Source organism: Nuphar pumila, chromosome 1 (assembly GCF_984573655.1).
Source record: "Nuphar pumila chromosome 1, dmNupPumi1.hap1.1, whole genome shotgun sequence".
NCBI lineage: Eukaryota > Viridiplantae > Streptophyta > Magnoliopsida > Nymphaeales > Nymphaeaceae > Nuphar > Nuphar pumila.
In genome coordinates, this window is record NC_143249.1 from 2,716,325 (window position 1) to 2,742,500 (window position 26,176).

General features: G+C 37.4%; 2 protein-coding genes across 2 annotated transcripts in view; both read left to right on the plus strand.

Moving 5' to 3' along the window:
- Window positions 1-665: 665 nt before the first annotated feature.
- Window positions 666-5,371, plus strand: LOC149847674 (uncharacterized protein At2g23090-like). Its single transcript, XM_089988628.1, has 3 exons — window positions 666-857; window positions 935-975; window positions 5,010-5,371. Exons 1-3 carry the CDS (start codon window positions 785-787, stop codon window positions 5,127-5,129), a joined length of 234 nt encoding a protein of 77 aa, XP_089844754.1. The 5' UTR covers window positions 666-784; the 3' UTR covers window positions 5,130-5,371.
- Window positions 5,372-25,640: 20,269 nt separating this feature from the next.
- Window positions 25,641-26,176, plus strand: part of LOC149847675 (general transcription and DNA repair factor IIH subunit TFB4-like) — an 805-nt gene continuing 269 nt past the window's right edge. Inside the window, exons 1-3 of the mRNA XM_090001939.1 lie at window positions 25,641-25,671; window positions 25,781-25,915; window positions 25,992-26,176. The exon at window positions 25,992-26,176 is cut by the window's right edge and continues 115 nt beyond it. Of these exons, the coding sequence (XP_089858065.1) occupies window positions 25,641-25,671; window positions 25,781-25,915; window positions 25,992-26,176 (351 nt within the window). The remainder of the gene's footprint in view (window positions 25,672-25,780; window positions 25,916-25,991) is intronic.

Genomic DNA, 26,176 nt, shown 5'->3' on the forward strand with positions numbered 1-26,176 from the left:
TTGGCATTTTTTTCTTTTAATTACCATTAGACATGAATTCATAAATATTATGTAATTTGATTTTGGTTGGAATATTTGTTTTTTTTTATCAATTAGCATGAACGAATAATTTATGATGTTTCTAAAAAATAAAGTTGTGTTTTTTTAAAAAAAAAAAAAAAAATATATATATATATATATATATATATATATATATATATATATATATTTTACTTTGTATTTGTGCTCACCTAGTTTACCATCCTGGCTCGGCCCCTGTCATAATCTAACGTATGTTTTTTATTAGGCCTGAGAGACAGAGAGGGTTTTGGGCCTTATATCTCTATCACGCTTTAACCGCACTAAATATAAAGTATATTTTATGCACAGCCGATCTATGTCACAAGGATATGGTTAAAGGACACGGGAAGGGGACACCAACGGGGGCTCGGCTTGTCTGGCAGGAGCAGTTAGTGCACGTCTCCTTGTGTTGAGAACGTTGCAAGTTCGAATCTCAAATGGTATTCTTATATAACAAGTAGGGGTCTGCCTAACCCCAGATTTCTTTGTCGAAAAAAAGATAGTATACAAGGAGACACGACACGGGAGCAAGTTGGAGTATCCTGTGACATAGCAGCAGGTGATATATATATAGAGAGAGAGCTATCTAGTTGCCCTCTCTCTCTCTCGTCTTGAATCTATTTTTATTTCCTTAGTTGCTAAGGAAGAGGGGGAAGACTCGTCGCCGTCGCCGTCGCCGTCTCTCTCTCTCTCTTCAGCGCTTCAGAATCGGAACACAGCCACCATGGGAGGAGGGAACGGGCAGAAGTCTAAGATGTCACGCGAGAAAAACCTGGAGAAGATGAAAGCCCCCAAAGGTTTTTTCTCTCTCTCTCTCTCTCTCAAATTCTGCAGCCTCTTAATCTGATGGTGGGTGTGGACTCGTCTAATGCAGGAAGCCAACTGGAAACGAACAAGAAAGCCATGTCCATCCAGGTTTTTCCCTCTCTTTTTTCCCATCCCCATCCCGATCGATTCTATGATACGAGATTCGGCATTTTTTCTTGCATGTCCCTACGAGATTTCTTCCCCGAGTACAAAGACTCCATGATCGTTCCCTTTTGTCTTGTAGAATCTGGTGGAACTCTCTATTTGTCCTCATTACGAAAAACAAGTTTCCCCAATTTTGATATTGAGGAAACTGTTTGCCGCATGTGTTTATTGGTGTCAGGGAGCTCTGATTAGGAAGAGGCTATGTGGATAAGGTTGCAAAAGAAAACTATTTTTCGACTAGTGCAACACCCTTTAAAACTGGAAAGGGTCCTTTCTGATTCTTGAAGAATGAGGAACAAGGGGATTGATTGTGAAAGATCATTTCTTCTTATTAGAAGATTATAAGATCGTGACTTTGATCTACATATGTTTGGTAAAAACAATAATCTACTGATAGAATCGATCGAGATGAATTCTTTAATTCTTTTTGTAGGTAGCTTTCATTCTTCTGATAGATTTTTTTTTTTGTTTTGAGGATCAAAAGATGGAATTGATTACTGCAAAAGAACAAAAGGCGTGGTAAGGTACAACTTATATTGAAAATGTAGAGTAAAAATGATAAGGAGTTAGATCTAAAGATTAGGAAATAATTATGTTGTTTTTGTGCTTATCAAAGGAGATGGGAAAGCATGTATGTCTTGTCATGAAAATGGTGCTTCGTGTTAGCAAGTGGGTGCCAAGAATCTGGAATGAGTTTCCCATCTCCTTGCGTATTGTGAAGGGCTCAATATCTTCTTTATTTGTTCTTGTCCGGGCAGTTTAGGAGAGGTGTGAAAATTAGTTAAGGTGTCATATTTTCCGCCTTGCATCAGGGATCTGGGAAAGAAGTGGGCGAACATTTGTATATGGTGGATAAAATGAAATCCACTTGGTGGCATTTGTGTCCGGACAAAGATTTCATGGTGTAGCACAATGATTTGGCCCAAGAAAGGTTATGATTGGATCTAAATCACTAGCTTCGGACTGGGTTTGCCTTCCTTGTTATTTGCTGTAGTTATTGAACAATTTGTTCCCTACTGGCCATGTCATTGCCCTAGTCTTGCTTATCTTTTCTCTTTATAAATTTTTCCTTTTTTTGGCTCCTAATGGAGAAAAGCATCAATTTTTTTGCAAAAAGAGTTTATGCGCTTGCAGAAGATGACATAGTTTTGGTACCATCCAGTCGTTTTGTTATAATGACTACTAAGAGTTACACAAATGTAATTATGCGTAATAAAGAGTGCTCAAATGTTTTTACTGTCATGTTGACCTGCTCCTAGTTGCAGAGCTTGCTTATGCAAGAGTTGGCAATCCAACTATCATTTTTTCTTCTTTTGATTGTTGATTTGTATTTTGATGCTTTGTGCTTTATTCTGCTCCATTCATTTGTTTTGTTGACTTGTGGAATCAAAACACCTGAGAAAAAGATCTATTATTCAAATGCTGGATCCTAGCTAACTCCTTGTAGTGGGCTGCCAAGCATTTGGAAACTGTTCTTTAGCCATGTATTCAATAACTTTCGTTTAAAAACTATGTATGGGGTAGTTGACATGAAAATGGCCTTTGTAAAATTAATTTTGTAACTGTTCTGTTGATTTTCTGTTTTGTTGCTTTTCTGCTTGGTTCATGCTGTTAAATGTAAAATTGATATACAATGCCCGAGAAATCTACCAAGATCATACTTATTCATAAATATCTGAAAAAAAAAGACACCAAGATAGCAATGCTATGCAAGTATCACTGAAAAAGAAAACACAGTATGTGGGATTCCATTAGAATTCGAACTAAGAAGGAACTCTATTGGTTTGCCATCGGTTGGCAATTATTGGAAAAGGGAAATTAGATATATCCAATTGCTATCTTTGTAGTTAGAAGAACAGATGCAGGATGCTTTGAAGTCATAATATTAGTGTTTTTCTCTTCTACACTTTATAAGGTAGTGCACTTCTACATGGGGAGAGTTCTATAATTTGAGAATCATGTGATCTATTGATTACATCTGTCTTTATTTACTAAATTGGTAATAAAAATGTATTGCTCAGTGCATGTGGATTGTTTTTTTTTTCTTAAAGAGCGCCATGATAGGAACTACCACTGCCATTACCCTTCCCTTTTCTGGTTTCTTTTTGGGAGTAAGCAGTCTCATCCTGTTATAGTTTTAGCATCTTTAAAACATGATTTTTTTGGAAGTTATGATTGTTGAAATCTTAGAAAGTACTTTCCAAATTTTAGGGTTCTTTTGAACAGATTTTAGTGAGACTTGCAGAGAATATCAACTGACAAGGTTATGATTGTCTTGTAATCTGGGCATCCAGAATTGATTTTGAGAGTGCTGTGAAAATTTGAGAATAAATCATAACAATTTTTTTTATTGTGTTTCATGGAAAAAATCTCATTTATGTTTTTATGTATTTCTTTTTTTTTAAACTTATATAGGCTGATATTTTTTTCAGATATTTTCCCAAGAGAAACCAATTTTTTTAACTTATCCATTGATCTTCCCTTGTTGAGAAAATATTACCGACAACAAGATTTGTGGCATTGGTTTTGAGAACTTACACATTGGGACATTTTATTTAGTTTTCTTTTAATGTATTTCTGCCTTTCATGTAACATCTTGGGTATCTCTATTTTTTTATTTTTTTGTTGCTTGTTTGATGGAGATTGCAATCTAGGAATATTAGTCACAATGTCTGTTAGTGACAAGTCTTAAGGACGATAGGGAAGCATAATTGTTATAAGTGAAAAAGTTTTTTTCTGTTCTTGTGTGCATCTAGATTCCTTTTGCAACATTTCTTAGTGTTTAGTTTGTGCATTCATGTGAAGTTGATTAAGAATATAAAGGGGCCGGACTCGCATAGGATATGATCAGATGCAAAGTTCTGCGTTTAGTTGATTATGTCTCAACTGTTATTGCTTCATTCAGCTCTTTGAACCTAAAAGGCACTCTTGATATGCTTGCAAACTGGACTGTTGCGGCCTACAGTCGTGGACCTGCTAATTTAAGTTGTGTCAGATTGTCATTGTACCCCAACAACAGATGTTTTCCTTTGGTGGTGCAAGTTCTAATTTTTTTTCTGTACTACTAATAGTTTTGCTTGCCTTTTCTACCTCGGTGACGAGGGCCTAAGACATCTGCAGTAACTGCTTTTGATGTTGGTGACTACTGGTCACCTACTTTTGTACCCATTTCTATGTTTCAAATTGATGGACGGGTATAACCCAAAATAGTGTAGGGTTGCTGCTGGCTTTGTTATCTTTGAAGCAGTTGATAAATCAGTGATCAGATTTCCGATCTCATGAAAAGTTGGATAATTAAATTATAGGTTGACGCCAGCCTGCTTGTTTTGGTAAGATTTCTTGGTTTTTACCTTTCTATTTTAGCTTGTGGGCATCATTACTCGTTAAGGAGAGAGCTTCACATATCACCATCATTTTCGGGATTGAATAGCTAAGTTCTGCTGCTTCTCATGAATGAGGTGGTACCTTTTATGTTTTAAGATTGCTTGTTGGAGTGCTGTGGGCAGATATAATCTTGACTAGGTGTGTAATTTGATTATAAGGTCGAAAAGATGGTGGGCTCTTCTGTATTGATATTGAACACAAACATATCAGGTCTGCATGACTTTTCACTTGAATGTAATTTATACCAATATTTCTACTTATTGTTTTTCAAGGCGACTTGCCAAATCCATGGGTCTTTTTTGAAATTGAGGTAGCATCTTGAAAATATGCGCAATTGAATGGCATTATGTGTGATAGGTAGTGGAATAGGACTTACAGAATTATTTGAGCTAGGCAATACATATGCTTCAGAGTTGGATGTCTTTATGCGTGTGCTCATGAATTGTAATCCACAAAATTTGCTTGATGTTGTTGTGGCATGCTTTGGTGGAATTCTGGCCCTTTTGATTCCTCTTACTGCAGCTTAAAAAGTTGCCTTGTTCCAAATATCTGCATTCCCTTTCTCTTCTCACTGAGGTTGGTTGTATGTGCAGTGCAAGGTGTGCATGCAGACATTTATGTGCACAACAACAGAAGTGAAATGCAGGGAACATGCAGAAGCGAAGCATCCCAAGGTTGATCTTTACCAGTGCTTTCCCCATCTCAAAAAATAAGCTATGTGGGGTATTATACAAGGGTGAAGGCATCAAAAACGGCTCCCACGACTTGGAAACAGATTCTGGAAACTTTGTTCCAAGCTCTGTGTGTTTCATTTCCATGGAATCCAACATGTAGCTTAAATTATTGTGAACTGCGAATTCAGTGCGTTGTGCTTTCTGTTTTCTGTTAACCAGTGTATCGCCATATTGTTTGCATCTACCCTATTATAAACCATAAGAATTAAAATATCTTGCCATATAGAACTTTCTCATCATTCAAATGTTTTGGCCTATCGTTATGTTGTGTCAGCTAGCATCAACCATGCAGGGAAGGTATGAAGAGCATAAGCGGGTGAGCTCTACCTCTTCCTCGCACCCATCGGCGGGAGGTGACCGGAAGAAAAGCTGGGACCGTGCCATAAATAGCATGATGTAAAGAAGTAAATCCTGTAAGCATGCTCGTTTGGGGATGATTGATTTTGTCATGATACATCTAGATATGGTCAACCAGTTCTAGACAATCTTCTATCTTCTGAATAAAGAAGACGATCCACTCACTTATCTCGTTAACTATTTTATGAATTATGGTTGTGGCCACTCTTATCCAACCGCCAAAGTCTTGGGGATTGCTGGTGAATTCCATCTGCCATGGCTTTTGATGCAGAGTGGACCCGCCACAGGGGTGACTGATTCTACAGCTTTGGATCTGAACTGCAAGCCTATTGATTTGGTTCCCAAAATGGATCCTTCTACGGATGTGGAGCCTAGTCACTGAGAGTGTAAGAGGAGGCGAGTATTTAGTCCTTCACCTCCCCAATTGCACTGGGACCCAGCATGGTTAAATGGATCCATACATAGCATCAGTCTATGTTCTCTTGGTTCAGATCCAGTTTCATCACATGGAAGGTCTATTTATTTGTTCTTTTGAGAGAAGCGAGTAGTTGAGAAATTGAAAACCCCTACTTTATTGTTGTTCGTGCTTTCCATTATTCAATAGACTACAGTTTTCACTAGTTTTGGTATGGATATCGATCTGCAGGATTCAAGAGATCCTCCTGTTCACAGCTCCAAAAACTCATTGTATGAGGTTGCTTTCTTGTAAATTCTAGACCAATCATAATTGCCTTTTGGAAGGGAATTACCAGTGTCATTACCATTTTTAGACAATGAACTCCAATATACATCTGTGAGTGCAAGACAAAGGATTTGCTGATCTTGGTTATGTGTGAGGTTTTAGGAATTCTAAGGCTCTGTTTGGGAACTGCCCATTGGAGACACTTAGAAATGTGAATATGAATTCCTCATAGTTCATGGCTCTAGCAAATTCAGATGCTTGTTTGGGAGCACTGGTAGAGTTCGGTTGGTGATTCCTCATTTCCACCTCCATGCTTGTTTGGCAATCTGTCTTCACTCTGGGATTCAAGTAAGAAGGTCACCAGGGCAATTGAAAGCTTTGTCAGTGTGGTAAGTAGTTGGTGATTACCACCCCATTAAAATGGGAGCTGAAATAAGTTTCTGGCTTCTGCAAATACTGTCCGACCTCCATCATTTCCTATAACTCCCTCTGTACTAAACTAGTTTGACGTTGGGGATTCCCCAGCTCCACTCGGGCCACCTCTACACAAGGTCGGATCAGGTGCAATCGCATTGCACGCTGCAGCACTTGACCACCCTCCATCTTTGGGAATGCAGTCTGTCAGCTGTGGGGCCCAATAATAGAAGGTGGTCAGATGCAGCGGCCCACCAAAAAATTACAATATGATTGCACCTGATCTGCCATCCCTCATGTAATTGGCTACACGAATTTGGATGGTGACAAGCTCATATGAAATCTTTTTTTTTACACGTAAAATGGACATGGATATCAGCCAAATTCGGATATATCTCGGATTCAGTAGCAAAATATCAAAACCATGTCCGCATCCAACTATAATCAGATATTGTTTTGGCTTACCAAATGCAACTAAAACATAATGGAATTCGGTCGGTTAGTAGATAAAATACGATTCATTGACATCCCTACCTCTGCATAATCCAAGTATTTCCCACAGTTATCTCTTAGTTCCGAGTTAAAGCAACTTCCGTCCAAATACTTGGGTTGGAGTATTAATTATATGCTATTTGTTTGTTTTTCCTCCTTTTCCTCCTCTCCTCTTTTTACACTTGAGTCGATTGTTTTTATTTGTTATTTTATAATAATTTATAAATTAAAAAATGCAAACCATGGTCAAGCCATGCCACACAATGTTCAGGTTATGGCATCACTCAAAACTGAGAGGGGTTTAAAAGGTAAATAGCGAGAGGCATGACCCCTAACATGTATGTAGCTTGGTGCCAAGAGTGAACCATCTGGTAGGCTCATGTACACTTTTTAAGAACAGCGATCAGGTGAACATCATAGAATCTATAAAACAAGCTGCCACTGTAAAGATAAACACTGGTCTTTTTAAGATGTTGCTCAGATTGATCGCGAAATTTACTTTTTTATATAACATAACTCTGGTTAACTCTTTAAAATGAGACTCTTAAACTTTTTCTTTTTCTTTTTCTTTTCAATTATTAAATGTCATTTTTATAGCTCTGTTATTTTTGTTACAGTTGAGGGTAAATAAATAGTTTCAGAGGTATCATAAAAAAAAGTAGTTTCAGAGGTAATCGACAATCTTTGAAAAGGTTAGATGTTTTCTTCAAATATTTGAAACTGAGGTGCTAAACATAAATTCACCATAAATTAGGCACCTATTTGTAAATCTTCCCAGAAAAAGGTAGGCTTGATTTTTTAGTGCGATAATTGCAGACTGAAACTGAAAGTAGCGTACCTGATGAGGGTCGCCCCAAGTCTCCTCTTTGTTTAGGGCCTGACTTGAGAGAGGAACTTAACTACTACATTACCTAAATCATTGCAACTATCATGCCACCTAAATTACAGATTCATTCATGATCAATATTAAGATGGTACCACATCTCTTGTGAATGATATTTATGTGCTCATTGGTTGGTTCCGGCAGCCTCAGAGGTTGCCTCCTTGCATTGCCATGCCAGAGAGGCCAACAGGGGTAACACTACAGCCTTATGGTGTTATGATTCAGCCACCATCAGAAATTTCACCAGTGAACAGTACAGTCTCTTGATCCAATGACATAAAGGAAACAATGATTTGGGGTTCAATTCAACTTACTCTAAGGGTCAGGACTCAGGACATGACATTGTTTGCATTTGCAACTAATAGACATGACAATGGAATAGTGAGATGCCTGTGAGTCGTGGTGGGGGGTGTTGGTGATACCAAACTGACACTGTAGAATTATAGTTGTAAAGAAAAGATCAGAAACATGACTTGGGTGCTCGCCTATAAATGACCACTTTTCCCACACTCGAGGTCTGCCAAAAAGAAGAATGGTACATTGCAGCTGCTAGCTGCATAAAATGAATTTAAAGCCACCAAATGCTTTACCAATCATCATTATGTCTGGCCTTTGACTACACCCTATTGTCTAATGTCACACGCAACCACCTGGGCAATGATGACCATGAACTTTACTTTTCACTTTGGAACACCACCTTCGTCCCAAGTTTTTGTCCTTTTTGCTGTTCAGAAAGTTGGTTTTATGGTTACTGGGTTATTCACCTGCACAAAAGCAGCAAAACAGCTCTCTCTCTCTCTCTCTCGTTCGCTCGCTCCTTTTGACGCCAGACTTGTAATGTTATATATTTGTTTTGTTTGTATGCCCTTTTCTTTCAATGGTCCTTTTTCAAATCCATGAGTCCTCGTAAAGCTCCAAAATGGCCTGCTTATCTTTTTCATGAAAATGTTGGAGACGAAGCCTCAAAAGCACTAGCCGTGTTGCCATCGTCATACTGGTATAGTTTTCTTGGTTGCTTTCTTTCTTCTTTTCGCACTAGTGTTGCCTGTTGGTACCCATGTTCTTTTAGTAATGATCCAAGCATTAAAATATGAAAAGATCACTCTTTTTCATATCTTTTAGTAATAGATCCTTTTTTTCCACTTTGAGAAACTCGGTTTCTTCTGACCAGAGGGTGAAGATACTTAGCTCATGCTTCTCTATTTGTTAGATGTGCTTGAGTAACATATTCATAGGAAAATATATGATAGGCCAAACAGGGAAACAGAAGCGTGTGATACCATTTTGGTTCTTGTTAAGGCCTTAGCGTCAAGACAAATGGATCTGGGGATTTATGGTAGTGAATCAGAGAATACAATCCATAGTCTAAGCAATGAAGAATATGGTTTCACGCTTTGATACAAGCCAATGACCCATTGTAGTCCAGTGATTTAAGTTCCGGTATATAAGATCACCAACATTGCCTATTGATAATCTTTTAAAAGAGCACAAATGGCATCCCAAAAAAGAAATTGCAGCCCCTCTTTTTCTTCTCACATCCTTTTGATGTGGCCCTGCTATGGTCAAGACTCAACATCCCACAGCCTAAGCCAGCAAGTTTACACGGAAAGTGATACTAAGGATCTTGCATTTGTGGTTTGTGAACTAGCTGCAACAAATCCTGCCAGCAGGTAATCTTCAATATTAATACTTCTCAGAAGGCCTACGAACAAAGGTGCCTTATATTCCTTGAAATAATATAACCAGTCATCTAATGAGAATTCCACGATCCGCCATGCTGAAGTCATTGAGTTTCCCATACGTGGCGCTAAATCAGTCAAGCTTGATACGTCCCAAGCGACAAATTTTTTCTTCTTAACTGCCCTTGTGCTCACTCCTTTATTTTCACTACATTTTAATCATAATATTTGCATTATCTAGTTGTGGATTGTGCTGCTATAATTCTAGTTGCTTGCCTTGAGATTGCTTTGTTGTTTTACTTGTAGGTGTTTGTGGTCTTTTTATCTCCTATACAATCTCTCCATCTCAACATTTTTCTTATGCCTTCCTTTATTTTAGGTGATTGATTTTCTACCTGTATTTAGGTATGGCTTTTCATCAAGCATATAAATGAGATAACAGAAAAATGACCAAATAAAGGGAGGTGACAAAATCTGTCTATTAACTGAGCATAGTACATTCTAATAGCAAGTAAAACAACAGTAAGTTCCTAGTACAAGACTATACTCTTCAAGGGTATGTAGCTTAAGGCCATTAATCAGATAAAGAATTTTGACATGAATATTCAGGACTCGTTTCAACGAAATAAACACTTGTATAAAACCTTTGGGTCTTTCTCTGGGCATGGAAAAGGTGTTGCTTGGTCTTAAATACAAAAATTATGAACCGAAGTAGTATATAATTGGTAGGTGATTGAGTTCAGTGGCTCCTTTTATAAAATTGAATCTGGACATATGGTAATATGGAGAGGACAAATTGTTTAAAGGATTGATAGAAGTGGAAGAGACCTTGTTTCAAAGAGAGGCATGGGTTATTTACATTTCATTTGGTGGTCAGAGGTGAATTGAAAGCCAAGTCATTTTGCATGCAGTTAGCAGGTTAAACCAAGAAACATGAGGAATAGATATTCTTGCTTAGAGAGTACTAATAGAAGCCAAGGATAAAGATCCAAAGGTTACACTGGTCAGGCATAGGAGGGAACATAAATTGTTGGGATGGATACTCCATCACCCAACTATGCCCAAACTTAAATTAGATTCAAGTTAAAACATGAATCAGGTTTAGTTGGTACCTGAATTTGGAAGGACAGTGCCTGGAAAATTCCTAGTATCAAACTGTGTCATTTGACACGTCTACGAAAACATAACAGGTTCATGAAGCACAGTTGCTTATGACATCATTGTAGAAGCATTTCTGCTGGTCTAAGTCCATTTTTGGTTGCTTTTTCTAGTATTGCATTTATCAACAGTAGCATGTTCTAAAGTGAATGGCTTCTGGATCAGGTGCTTAGGCAGAAAAATGTGCTTCTATCACCTGTCATTCATGCAAAATATATCAACACTAACTGTATCACTCTTTAATTTTCCACACATAGAGCAAAGTATTTCATAATGTTTTGTGAGAATGAAGCTATAAAGATGAGTATATCACTGTACTTCTAGAGGTTCTGCGTGTGGTCCAACCCTTGTTCTAGATCTTAAATTAGCTGCATCATTTGCCCTTTTTCCTTTTACTTATAATGGCATTTCGTGTATAGGCTTCTGCCATAAAACTGCTATTAGATTCTATTGACTTTTCAAGATTAGAAACACACTATTTTGCAATTTAGTATGACTTCTTTCTAAGATAGCTTATTTTCAGGTGCTTGTCCTTTTTCCCCCTAATGTAATCTATCAAAATGCAAGTAGCAGATGTGTCCACTACTATGACATGCAAAATATCACTGTTGCAATACACTAACAGTAACCAAACTGCTTATCAACACCTTGTTGCAACTCGAAGTGGACTCAAAAGCATTAAAATTCTTTGGTGTTCATAGGCTGCAGCACTTGTACAAGCACTAACGCTCTAAATTGAAGATTAGAAAAACAGTTCCACCAATACACCTATTTTAGAGGCCATTGTAGCTTTTGGATTTGCAAAGTAGAGATACGGATGGGCGTAAGCATTGCTTTGGACATTTTTAGAGTTTCAAGCATCACAAGTTGTGCACAGCAAAAAGCTGGGGATCTACAAGAACTTCATGTTTTGGAGAATCATTCTAAAATGAAGGGACAAGTAAAGTTCATTTCAGCATGTTCAACTAGATCACAATGTGCCAAGCCATATGCAGCATGTTGTCTTCCTCTGGTAGTGAAGTTGGTCCTTAATACCAGAAGGTCGAAGTATATTGTTGTTACTGCTACCTTTATGCACTATGAGAAATTGAGAAGCTTACTTCAGGTCATGAACTGCTCCAGTTTGGACATGGGGAATATCGGGCAAATGTAACTATGGATCTACGGTCCTGCAGGTAAGCATTTTTCTAGTGAAGACTTGTTTATAGTACAGTTGTGAACTGAATTTTCATTTGTATTACCAACTTTTTGCTACTACAGTTCTCACTATATAGCTACAGAACCATGGTAGCAATATCTCTATGTTTTATCATGATTCCTCAAGTTGTTTCCTCGACAAAGATTGTACAACATTTTTAGTAAATATTGCTTTGTTTTGGCATGATTTTTGAAGTTTTTTCCATAAATGCTACAGAGAGACAAAGATCATATAACTTTTTGTTCATGCAGCTATAGGCTGCCAGTTTCAATCTTTCTTATTGATAATCTTTTGTATAAGGCATATTTTGTGCATTCACATATACCAAAAGACATCTTGGTATATCTAAATTCTATTTATGGGATAAATAAGATGGATGAAACAATTACAATAGCACCGACTTAACTGAGGGATCATGGGTTCAAATCCCACTGGAGGCAGCCCTACCTTCACTATCAAAAGAAATTCGATGTAAGAAATTTTGGGTGGTTCGCTAAGACATTGGAATCACTATTAGTATTAGGCTTTATGGATAGTTGTTACCTAAAAATGAATCAGGTATCCCTTGATGCATCAACAAACGTAACAAGGCAGCAGCAATGTCATTTGCCCACAGCCAATAAGAGTTCATGCTTTTCCTGAAGGCGTCTTGCTACTTTGTTGGATAATAGGATCAACCTCTCCAATTCCACCCCCTCTTGATACAAGAGTTTTGGGAGATGGATATCTGATTGTTGTCTCAGCCAATAAGATATTGACAGATGCTCAAACTATTGGAGTTGACCTTGCTGGCTAGGTTCATTGTTTGAGTAAAAAAAGTTTCATATGTGCTAGTCTATGACAGTTGTGGAGTTTGCTTTGCTCATTCTAGCTGAAGGTGGTCTTGCTACTTTGCTGGATAATAGGATCAACCTCTCAAATTCCACCCCTCTTGATACAAGAGTTTTGAGAGATGGGTTTCCGATTGTCGTCTCAGCCAATAAGATATTGACAGATGCTCAAACTATTGGAGTTGACCTTGCTGGCTAGGTTCGCTGTTTGAGTAAAAAAAATGGGAGTTCATTTCATATGTGCTAGTCTATGACAATTGTGGAGTTTGCTTTGCTCGTTCTAATTTGCAAGTGCTTTCACCACCCACAACTATGAATTACTGTTGTGTACTCTGTTCCATAGAAGTCCTGATTTTTTCATGGGACTCTTTCAGGTCTTCTATAAATGTCTCAGCATCGTCATGGACTCTGCCTGTAGACTTCACCAGCAGTTTGATTATAAGGTTCTAAGGATCGTATCCTCTTAAAAGGAGTCAGTCCCCTTCCATGCACCCCCTTTGACTTGATGTTCTATGGAAGTGTCCTTCATCGGTTGTCATCAGTTGCGTAAAAGACACCATGATCCTTTTTGAACTTCAACCTATCCTGAAAAAACATATATAACAACTGTAAACAACTCGAAGTAAGATATAAGTAGAAAGTTTAAGATATGAAAGCCCAAATGATGAGAACAATTTATTGAATATAAATGTTGTGTTACTGCTTCTCTACCCATAATTGCTGACAAAAAGTAATGCAAGTACTAGGATAGTTGCAATCTTAATAACATGTTCTTCCTTCCATTCTAGAATTTTATATGTTGGGTGTATAAATATCCAAGTGGATGATAACCCAACACATACTTCGATCAATCAAAACCTAGAAATGAATGAAGACACCTATCCTTTGTCAAAAAAATGTCAGAAACCATATTTTAACCCAAAAAGAAAAGATGCATTTGTCAACTCAGACCTACTATATATGCAGAAATCTTATGTGTATCCAAACTAATTATGAAAAAGATGAAGTTAATATATAGCCCTCTTTGGATCATAAAAAAATAGGCATCCATATATGTGAGTGAACTATTGCAAGGGGAGCATATGAAGCTTATTTTTGTCGAAGAAAAGATGCTTCTACCACATGGTGTATTTGGTTACTTGTCTGTTTTGTTGCCCCCTTCTAAATTGGAGTCTTTTTGTTAGTATTCACTAAATATTGCTTACTGCAGACTGCTACATCAGAATGGTGATTCATTGGAAGTTTGAGATCATAATTGATATGCCTGCTTATTCCAATTTCCAACCATCTTGATCTTTTTTGTTTTTTAACTGTATTTCTATTTTCTGCTTTAAACTGTGCAGAGGGCACCATGCAAGGGAATGAAGGGAATGGTTCAGAAGCTTTCTCACTTCATGGAAGCAGCGTAGGCTGATCTGTCCTTTTAGTTTTTTTCTTTTCTCCACCTTTTTTTATGTAATCCAGCTTTGAAAGGATAGATAATAAATGTTTCTATGAAGTTTGAATGCATGTAGACAGTTTCTTTTACTACTATGTAGACTATAGCAACTTAAACGGGCTGTGTACAACTATGAAGTTTATAGTCTTTAGTAGACCGTCTCTGATGCAAGGATAAAATGTAGCCTAAGAAGGACAAATTTTCCCTCTTATCAGACATCCCATTAGAATACTGAAAGTGAATTTTAGATGTCATTTTTCTGATCTCTTTCAAACTTCATAGGCCTTATAATGATTATCGAATTCTCTGTAGGCTTATTGTGATCAGCAAAGCACGATAATAATTTGAAAAATAAAGTAAAAGCCAAAAACTAAAATAAAATATAACCAAAATGCTGGTATGATCTACTTTCTACATGAAGTCCATGATCATTTGCAACCTTTGCTGAGAACCCTCCCTTTTTTCCTTTCGGAATAACCAATATGGATGTATTATTATTACCGTAACTGCTGTCAAAATATGTTCAGCTTGCCTAGGACTTTATCACTGATTGTTTTCGTTTTTCATTTTTTTTTCCATAGTTTTAGAATGGATTCCCCCCCCCCCTCTGGCATGTGAATTTCTCTTAAAGCGATCTTTCTTCTTGATGTTTGAAAGATCCAGTGCTCATAATTCATAGTTTGTGTCCTCCTAACCAATCAGATGGTTGCGTTCCATGGACCCCATGTCAGTTGGTTGTGGGCTCCACTCAAACGCCACCATGCCATTGGTCCTAACTCCTACGACCCCAAGTATGGCTTACGAGGTCATTGCATCTCGTCTCACTCATGTCACCTTTGCGTATAAACTGACAAAACTACCACTCTTGTGTTTGCAGTTTGCACAAACATTTCATAGTTTTCAGCCTACGAAGGTTGTCTTCTTGGTTAGGGGTGACTCTGGATTGTCACCTGAAGTGGGACGACCACAGTTCGAAACCCACAGAAGGTGTCCCTTGCCACGAGGTCACAATTGGGTGTACTCCTTGGTGGGCAAGGGGGACCTCAAGGGTTTTACCTACCCGAGGCCTACCAATGTGGGATTGGTGATGACAGTTTCTTATAGCTTAGTATAGTCCATTGTGTCACGCCCTAGCGATGGACGCTCAACATGCATCCATTCGGTCAGGCTCAAAAGTGGTCAGGCAGCTACCACTCACTATATATATATATATATATATATATATATATATATATATATATATATATATATATATATATATATATATATATATGTGTGTGTGTGTGTGTGTTCTCGCTTAGAAACACTATCCATGCCATGCCTATGCCATTTGAAACACGAAGACCGAGATATAGAGACTAGTGCCTACTGGAGCTTTGTGCACCTACCTAGCTGGGTCGGTTTAAGGTTTTTCAAGTTGAAGGAAGTCAAGAGTCTGATACCCGAGATGTGTATCCTATACCTGATGGGTGATGAGAGTACTCATAGAGTTTTACACTGCAGACACTGACTTCGTTTCACGATCAATGTGACAATCTCTCTCTCTCTCTCTCTCTCTATATATATATATATATAGATAGAGATAGAGATAGAGAGAGAGAGAGAGAGAGAGAGAGAGAGAGAAGCCTGTAACAGTGGACACACAAAGCGTCTAGTGTTATCAGACTCATATTCTCTGTTGATCGCGCAAAGATAAGTGATGGAACATCACTGTTTGAACTAAATATGACTTTCAACATGGTCGCAACTTCCACTAAAAGTCATATTTCTGCTCATAGCACTCTTTTGCACAAAATCGACCGTGTAAGGCATGTCCAATGGATCGTTTCACAGTAACCATTTTGACATTACGAGTTACTATATATATAGAGAGAGAAAAATGCAATGGTTGACTTATTATTTTTATGATTCTATCAATTCCTTTGCCCCAAGCAATCCAACTTTTGAATTGGAAATTTTGATTCCCCCTTAATACTTTCGGTTCATTCAAGTGTTTCTCTCAAGGTTGTATCATATCGTTACTCGTATCGGTTGGGCCCATAATAACACCATATTGTAAACGTTATCATAAATTTTAAAAAAATCAAGAAAAATAAAATAAAAAAATTTAAAAAATCATGTCACATGAAACAATGATGAATTGCACAAAATACAATCATAAAATCACATGTTAAGCATTTATGTCTCTAAGCCGCATAAGACATCATCAAACATCAACTAATATAGATCATAGATAATATTGTATGCATATCTCACAAGAACAATGCAAAATATTAAATATTTTGCAATTAATAATATGTAAGAAGACTCATACTTTTATATTAAATAAACAAAAACAAAATGACCAAGTTTATAAACAATTAAGTGTTAAATAACTAAGGTTTTTAAAATATATTACATAAAATCTCAATAATCATAATCATCATCTTCTTCTTCTCCTCCTCCTCCTTCTTCGACATCCACATTGTCTTCAAGATACGTGCAGTCTACATCATCTACATCATGTGCTCCTTCCACGTGAATCCATTGAATGTTCTTTTCATTCAAAAGAGTCAATGCTTCTTATTTAACCCATGCATTCAATTCATCAAAATGTTCTAAACTAATGAGATCAAATTGTTCTTTGTGCCTCCTTGATGATAGCTTTTCGATTTGCCTAAAAGATGACATGAAAAATTTAAAATTAGTTAAGTTTTGAATTATATAAAAAAACTTTAAATGAACATATGAAAATGATAAATAAATAAACTTTATAATTTTATATACATCTGCCTCAGTCCTAAGTTATAGCGAACGTAGACGGGGTCATTGAGCCTTTTATGCTCTAATCTATTTCTTCTTTTGGTATGGATTTGATCAAATATACTAGTTTCTCTCACATCTACTTGCACTATATGTTTGGCTAAGAATGCAAATGATAAAAACTCTCAAATTTGGAATATCACTTTCAAACCTAGCTCACCACATGTTTGAAAAAAAATAAGAAAATGAGAAATCAATAAGACAATAACAAATATACAATCATACAAAATATTTTAACTAAATAACAATATGAAATTAAAATTAAATATAAAATTAAAATAGATAAAATAAATTACCTGAATGCATTATGACACAGTTTCACATTGTTGCAGGTCTCCTCATATCATATAATGCATTATCATTAGTTTTCACTTCCTTATGAATTTGATCTTGAATGTTATAATCAAGGTTTAACCTTTAGATGCAATCCAAAAGTCTCTTACTGTCTTTCTTATCCATTTTAAACGTAAGGGAATATCTAAATACATTATTTAAATAATATATTGTAACATGAAAAGGTTGATAAAGTTGTTCAATTCACCTATAATCAATAATGTTTCATATACGTATATACAATTTTTATTTCTCCGTTAAATTATCTTTAATGGTCTCTTTTGCCTTATCTATACCTCATAAAGATAACTCATAGTTGGCCTGACTTCACTGTCAACTAATTAAAACACATTCACCAAAGGTATAGGTATTCTAAAAAAACTTCAAGCATGAATCTTAAAATTTACTTCTGAATACAATATCTATAATTTTTCTAGGTTTTCTTTTTTGTTCACGGGGGTATACATTTCACGCATCTTATGAAAATAAATTTTTTAATGCAGATCTATTCTTTACTCGAATTTACATTATAAAAAAAATCATAGAAAATCTAGTAAATACACTATGAATCAACTCAACACCACCAATGTACTTTCTCATTAGGCTTAAAACCTATGTATGATTGTAAATAAATTTATAATTTTTTGACAACATTCAATTGTCTATTGTGCCTCATATATGTTGCCAATGTCCTCAAGCATGAGGTCTATGCAATGAACAACACAGGGGATCCAAATGAATGACCCATTTTTTTTTGCCAATTTATTACTTGTTGCATTATCAGTAATAAATTGCATAATATTTTGAAGATCAACCTCTTGCATAACCTGATCAAAAACTTTGAACAATACATTTGTTGTCTTGAGAGTATCAATAAGATCAATTGACATAAAAAACATAGTTTATTTGGGGAAATAAACAAGAAAATTTATCAAGGTCCTTGACTTTCTCTCTATGTACCCATTTGCCATGATGTTATACCCAGTTTTTTTCCATAACTATCTTATTTCATTACAATATGCCATTACTTATTTCACATTAGCATTTAAAACCTTTTCTCTCAAAGCATGGTATGAAGGCATTTTTTATCTAAGCCTGATACTTGTTATAACATCTGTCATAGCCTAGAAATGAAAGAAATTTGCTACATTAAAAGTAATGCAAGCATCATAAAACCATCTTCCAACTGTGACACTTACATGCTCGACTAAATGCTGAGGAGTTATAGCAGTACGAATATCGGGTTGCGCCCTAGAGGCAGTCCTAGGATAAAAAAAATTCTTAATAGAGTCTCTGGCTCTACCTCCTATCGAAGAACTCCCTCATCCTCCTCTTTTTTATACCTGTGACGACACTACTACGGGTACCAGCCATACCTTTCTCCTTCACTATAGAACTTCTTACTTCTGATCCTATGCTATGGGTTGTAGGATCAAAAGTAGGGAGCTCATCTTCATAATATACATCCTCTCACGGGGGTTGCAAAATTTTGCATGTTTTTTGCATCTATAGTAAAAAAATCGCAACACTATGTGTGAGGTTCATAAAGAGTTTTATGTTATTGGTTGCGTAATTCTTGAAAAGTTTATGGAATTCCTGAGAAGAAGAGAGGCCTAAGGGCTCAAGGTGATGAGAGCCTAGGGGCCAAGAGAGCGAGAATAGATAAAATGCCAGTGGCTCAAAAGAGAGAGAGAGAGAGAGAGAGAGAGAGAGAGAGAGAGAGAGAGAGAGAGAGAGAGAGAGAGAGAGAGAGAGAGATGGTTTTGCAAAAGGAAACAATTTTCAATTCAAAATGCTTAACTACTTTTCTAGCACAGGGGAGCTTCTATATATAGGCTCAACGGAGCTCATTAAGTCAACACTCTTTACAAGAATCATAAAAATAATTAAATAAAAAATAAGAAATCTAAAGAGACATTTTTCAAAATCAAGAGATTCTTTCCAAACCCAAGGCAGCCTCTTAAACACAAGAGACTCTTTGAAGTTTCCCAACTTGCATGCCCTTCTAGGTCTCTCCAGTTGGACCCTCCTTGGATCCAGGTTCACCAAGGCTGCTCTGCTCCACTGTACACCCTGCTCCACACTCTGGTTTGCCCAATGCTGATTTGAGTTGGATCATTGCTTGCTCTGCTCTATCCATGGTCGATGTAGATTATCACCAATGGATCAGTATCATGTCCTCCCCTAGGAAACTGCCCAGTCCACTAGGCAAAAAGTCTTTTAAGTTGAATCCTTCTTCCATCATGACTCTCAAGGTGGCCATGAGAGTCTAATTTTTCTTTCTCAAATCGATGAGATAGCGCATCAACTACATGGTTCTCTTGTCCCTTCTTGTATTGCAAGTCAAAGTCATACCCCATCATCTTAGTGACCCATTTTTGCTAGAGGGGGTTTGATATACTTTGTTTTATGAGGTATTTAAGACTCTTTTTGTCGGTGTGGACCACAAAGTGTCTCTCGAGTAAGTACAACCTCCATTTCTCGAGAGCGAGCATGTTCTTTTCATAAGTTGATAGCGCTTTGGCACAGTTTGATAGGTTTTTACTGATGAAAGCCAAGGGATGGCCTTCTTTCATTAACATTGCATTAATTCTGCTATCACATGCATCAGTCTCAATGATGAGCTCTTTGAAGAAATCTAAAAAATCTAGAACTGGTGCCTCACATATAGCTTGTTTGAGCCTTTTGAGAGCAAGCTCAAACTTATCTATCCAAGCAAATACATTTTTCTTCAACATGAAAGTCAAGGAGACAACAATGACTCCATAATTCTTTATAAATCTTCACTAGTAGTCGTTAATTCCGAGAAAACTTATTAAAGCTTTGAGAGAGGTTGGTTTGGGCCAAGAGCGCATTGCTATATTTTTTTCAGGGTCTGCGCTCATGCTTTGCTTGTTGAAAATAGGGCCAAGGTAGGACACTCGAGAGTGCCCAAAACTACATTTGGATCTCTTGGCCTTAAGTTCATGCTTCTTTAAGATGCGAAGAAAAACTTTCACGTGTTCCAAATGCTCTTCCCCATTCAACCTCTGAGCAAACAAATGAACACTTGAGGTAGTGCCCGTCTCCAACCATAACATCAAATCTTTGTTGACTTTTAGTCAGGCATCCTAAGGTTTGCACAAGATTTTTCTTAACAAAATTATGTGTTGATCCCGTGTCGATCAACACCTCAACTTCTTCATTTTTTCAACATCCTTTAACTCACATAGAGTTTGGGATGAATACCCTAGCCAAGGCATGGTATAAGATTCCATGGCCTTGCTTGGTTTCCTCCTCCGAATCTTCTAATTTTTCTTCTCCTTCACTTTCACACACCACAAATATTTTTAGGGTCTTGCACTTATGACATGGTATTCACTTCTCATTATAATTATAACCAATCCCTTTGCTCCTCCAATCCGTCATTTGGGCCTTGGATATGAAATTAGTTCAAACATTAGGATCCAGTTTGAATTTGAGTCCAACATTTTTGCCCAAATTGTGATTACCATAACCTTTTGGGGGTCAGTTGGGCCTCTTCACATGAGCAAACTTTTTTCAAACGTTCTTTGATCACCCTTGCCTTGGCATGACATTCCTCAAGGGTTTGTGAGTCCAACACCATTAATTCAATACAAATCTTCTCCTGGAGTTCACACATAAAAGCACAAATAAATGCATATTCAGACCAATCACCATACATAGTGCAAAGGTCTTTGAAGTCCTATTGATAATCTTAGACAACCCCTTTTGCATAAGGTTCTTCATCTCTACATTATAGTTAATGTAGGGAGATGGTCCAAAGCTCTTGAGCACTTTCTGCTTAAATTTGAACCAATTTAAGGTTCCATAGCATTATTCATGCCAATGAATGACCTCACCCTCGAGATTGCACACCCTAATCTATTTTTCATTAATATATTTTTGGTTACAAACAATTGCTTGGCTTTATACGACCACTCATGTGGTTCCTTTCCCAAAAAGGTAGAGAATGAGATCTTGAAGGATCAAGAGAGATAATTGTCAAAGTTGTTGGTTTGCGAACCATCTTACCGCTCCTCTTGGTATTGTCCAAGAACGAAGGCATGTACTTCATTCTCTCTGTTGTGCTCCTTCTCTTGGGCTCCACCACCACCTTCTTGGTTTTAGAATTCATTGGCCAATAGGGGTGGAAGTGGACCGGGGCAGGAGACAAGGTCTCCACCCCCACTCTGTCTAAAAAATTTGCCCTCTATCCTTGCATACATCCCCACACATGTTTTGATTTTAACCTCCATCCCCTCTTTCATCCCCGGTCCAATCGAGGTGAGGTGGGGTGCAACCCCATTTTCCCTCAGTCCACTGTCATCCCTAAAAAGTATTTTATCATTTTACTAATGGAGATCGAGGATGGGGCATGGCAAGGCAAGGCAGGGTGGGAAAAAATGTAAGTTCATTCTCCCCTCCACCCCTACACAGTTTTTTATTTTAACCTTCATCCTTGCTTTCATCCTTGTTTCATGTCCTCCATCCCCGATCCAAATAGGGCGAGACCAAGCGGTGCCCCATTTTTTTGTGGTCCACTGCCATCCTTATTGGCCATCAAGAGTCCACATATTTGTTGAAACTTCTATTAGATAGTTTGCATGTTGGTTTCGAGGGTGATTGCCCTTGTTTCAAAATTGTTCATTTGAGCAAGTGTTTTCTCTGAAAGCTTTTTGATGAACTCAAGGTTTACCTCTAGAGGAGCATCATTATTTTTCTTTTTCGGTGGTATTTTAAAGGATCTTTACTCTGATACCAAGTTCTTACGTTCTGACTGAGCCCAAGGTGAAATTGAGTTTGAAACTAGGCTCGGATCAGGTCGGTTAAGTCAAAACATAATCTAGGTAAAAAAAACAGGTTTTAAATTTTTTGACAAGCTTTAGAAAAAATATTATCTCCTAATTGGTAGAATAGAAATGGATCAAATTTGAAGAGTAGCTAGGAGATACGTTGAGAAAGACACTACAACATACCACAAGGTCAAACTCCACTTGGTTGGGGATTTATGAGTATGTGATCAGACTGCAAGAAATCTACCCGGGTTTGGTTTTCTATTTTGATAGGGTTTAGTAAATATAGTGGTTTTCCTAATTGGTTGAGAGTTTAAAATTAGTTTTTTGATGGTAGACTGGGCATACGTGGATTGAGTTAGGGTTCAGATTTGAGAACTAAACTCGTTTTGGTTAAGGAGATATGACCTAAGGAAGTTAAGATAAATTCTGCAAAGCTCAACATGCATAATGAATTGGGTTAACTATATCTGGTTTGGGTCAAGAATATTCAGAAGTGGGTTTGAGCCTAGGTGAGAGTGGGTTCAAATTACTAGAGCCTATAAAAGATATCTTAGAGTACTGAGCAAGGCATGGTCTTGATGGTTGGGGCTGAGGATGACTTGGAATACTGACACGAGTGCACCTTAGTCCACTAAGTACGCTTGACCACAAGGATCAAGCACACCCAAAAGTTGAGTCAAGAGATAAACTTGTCTAGAAGAAAGATAGGCCTTGGGGCCTAGGGGGTCAAGGTAATGAAGGCTTAGGGGCCAAGAGAGAGTATAGGCGAAAGCTCGGGGGCTAAAAAGCAAAACAGATGATTTTTCAAAAAAAAAAACAAACTTTTTCAATTTAAAAGGCTTTGCTACTTTTTCAGCACAAGGGAGCCGCTATATATGGGCTCAAAGGAGCTCGTTAAGCCAACACCCTTTAGAAGAAATCATAAAAAAATTAAATAAAAAATAAGAAATCCAAAGAGCCTTTTCCAAAAATCAAGAGACTCTTCCCAAACCTAAGAGAACCTCTTAAACACAAGAGACTTTTTGGAGTCTCCCCACTTGTACGCCCTTCTAGGTCTCCCTAGTTGGACCCTCCTTGGATCTAGGTTCACCTTGGCTGCTTCGCTCTGCTTCATACCCCGCTCCGCGCTAGAGTCTGCCCAATGCTGAATTGGGTTGGATCTTTGCTTGCTCTGCTTTGTCCATGATCGATACAGATTGGATCACTAATGGATCTGTATCAAAACCCAAAACTTAAAAATCAAGTTTCGAGTCCTTTTTAAATGTACCAGACCCATATCGTATGATACACCACGGTGTAAGAATGTATCGTATAATACACCTAATACAGGTATGATACACACTTATATCATGATATAAGTGCATCTTATTGTAAAACCTAAAAGCAACTATATTGTAAGATACTTATAACACTGGTTCCTCTTATCAGTATTTTCCAAACAAGCTTGTATTGACAGTGTGAAAAACGGAAGCGGATCAGGTCATGAGGGTTTTTGCTAAGCCACGGAAAAACTCTCCTCCATTGGTTGGCCTCCAATTGTTAAAACCTTTGAGGTCTGAGTACACCCATCTTTGATCATGAAGGAAAGGACACTCCCTGTAGGTTTCGAACTTGGGACATCCCAACAACTTGGTGGTGTTCACAAGCTGCCCATACCCGATAAGCGAGCCCTTGTAAGCAGTCATCACTATATATATTTTTTCAATAATAAGTCATCACTACGTTTATCAATACTTGAAACTGCAAAAATTTACTAAAGAATGAGTAGGTAATTAAAATTGTTTCCCATTCAAAAAGACAAACAAAGAAGCGACATAAAATGAGTTAAAACAAATGACAGATAATACATGTGGGTTTGACCCGGTTTTAGGGCATGTTTATTTTGGTCACAGGTGAGAAAGTAGAAGTTGTGATTTTTGGACATGTTTGTTTTGGTAACAGGTGAGAACGTTGAAACTGTGATTGTCACATGTTTGTTTTGGTTATAGGTGAAAAAGTAGAAGCTGTGATTGTTGTTACAAGCTCAACCCTGTGACCAACTTTCACAAGATTCAAGTCCAAAAACAATCACAACTTGTACTTTTTCATGTTAGATAGACCTTGAGAAAGTAATTTGATTGTGAATTACAATCACAAGGCATTGCAAACATGTCTACGTCAACCTTGTGACCAACTTTTGTAAGGTTCAAGGCAAAACAGGCAAAAACAATCATAACTTCGTGATTGTGATTTACAACTCAGAGGATCCAATAATCACAAGGGTTAAAAAACGAAGGAACATATATATAAGACATTTCTTTGAATAGTAATGATAGGGTGCTCCCGGAACACCTAATCCACCTAATAAATGCTTCAAAATTTCATTTTTTTTTTAGCTTTTTTTCGCTAATAGATATTATCTACAATCATTATTTAGTGAAAAATAAGTTTTAGATCCAGTAATTATGGCATACATGTAGGTTTTTTAAGATCTTCAAAAATCAACGGCTCACAATGTATCAAAATCTTATGACTTTAAAAAATCTATTTTTATGTCAAAAAAAACATATTTCTTATCAAATAAACAGTATTAAGTACATCTATAAGGTCTGATTGAGAAGATGCAACCTACAATTGTGATTTCTACTATGTGGGAGTAGGTGCTCCCGGAGCACCGTAGCATTACTCTTCTTTGAAAATCAAATTAGTTTACAACAGCTACAAGATTTGGATTTTAAACTCAAAGTGATTTGAAACCATGATCCAATCAATTAGTATCCACATTATACTTGAAAGTTATTTCTTCTAAATATATGTTTTCTTGTTTTAAACATTCCTCTCAAAAGAACGAGTTCGTTTGCCAGCACTGTGAAAAAGATGGAACTGCCTTCAACTGCAATCGGACCTATATATACCCAATCTCAAACCATGCCTGAATATACATATATTTAGGTCTAGTAAAAAGGATTTTCACAAATATCAGCCTTTTTTCTAAAAATCTCAGGATTTGATGGTGGGATTTATGAAAATCGATATAATATATTCAAATATCACGTTTCTCTCAATATTATTGTGATATTTATATTTTTACATATTTTTGGTATGTCAAGATGTTTTTTCTTATATATTCTAAAATTTTACATATGCCGATATTTTCTTGAGATCTACTCGAAAAAAACAAAATTTAAATTTGTCTCTACATTTCTCTTTGCAGAGAAAAATCCCGATAACGAGATTTTTTGCTATAGTGGTTGAAACTTGAAATGAAAGTCACAAGGAAGCGTACTCTTAATTGGGATCGAATCCGATTCAGACCCGACCCATGATTACCGAGCCTTAATTAGGGTCGTATGAAATACGGGCGCGAAAAAGAGAGTTGCCGGTTCGAGGCGGTGTGGCGGAGCCTGACCTCTCTCTTTCTCTGCGATTTCTACAACCCTTCTGCGATGGAGTCCACCCAATCGAAGCTATACTCGGGTATACCATCTTCACCTTTCCGGCCATTCGAATCAACGGCTTCGATTTCTTTCATTCTCGTTTCGTCTTTCCTCATTTGTGGCAATCTTTGTTTGATGTTTTTCACCAGACGACGTGAGCCTCGTCATGGTTTTGATCGATACCAACCCTCACTTCTGGAGCTCGATCCCCACCACCATCGATGCGAGCGACAACCCTCCCTCCGCCATCACCAACAGCTCCGTCTTCTCCTTGTTCTTGAGCCACGTCCGCGCTCCGCTTCTTTCTCTCTTTATTTCCTGATTCGGTTCGACTCAATCGGTCTTGCTTGTTGATTCATTATGTTCTGCCGTTCTTGAATTCGATCCTTCTTCTCAACCAACTCAACCAAGTCGTCGTCATCGCCACCGGCGCCCATTCCTGTAACTACATATTCGATTCCTCGTCGCCGACAGACGTAATCTCTGCGGCCGCGAAGAGGCAGAACAAGAATGCGGGTTCGCTGTCAGCTCATTCATCGACAATC

Excerpts from the sequence above, each read along its gene's own strand:
- LOC149847674 (XM_089988628.1), top strand. The coding sequence starts at position 785 with ATGGGAGGAGGGAACGGGCAGAAGTCTAAGATGTCACGCGAGAAAAAC. Across the intron at positions 858-934 it reads GAAGATGAAAGCCCCCAAAG|GAAGCCAACTGGAAACGAAC; the intron begins GTTTTTTCTCTC and ends CGTCTAATGCAG. Across the intron at positions 976-5,009 it reads AGAAAGCCATGTCCATCCAG|TGCAAGGTGTGCATGCAGAC; the intron begins GTTTTTCCCTCT and ends TTGTATGTGCAG.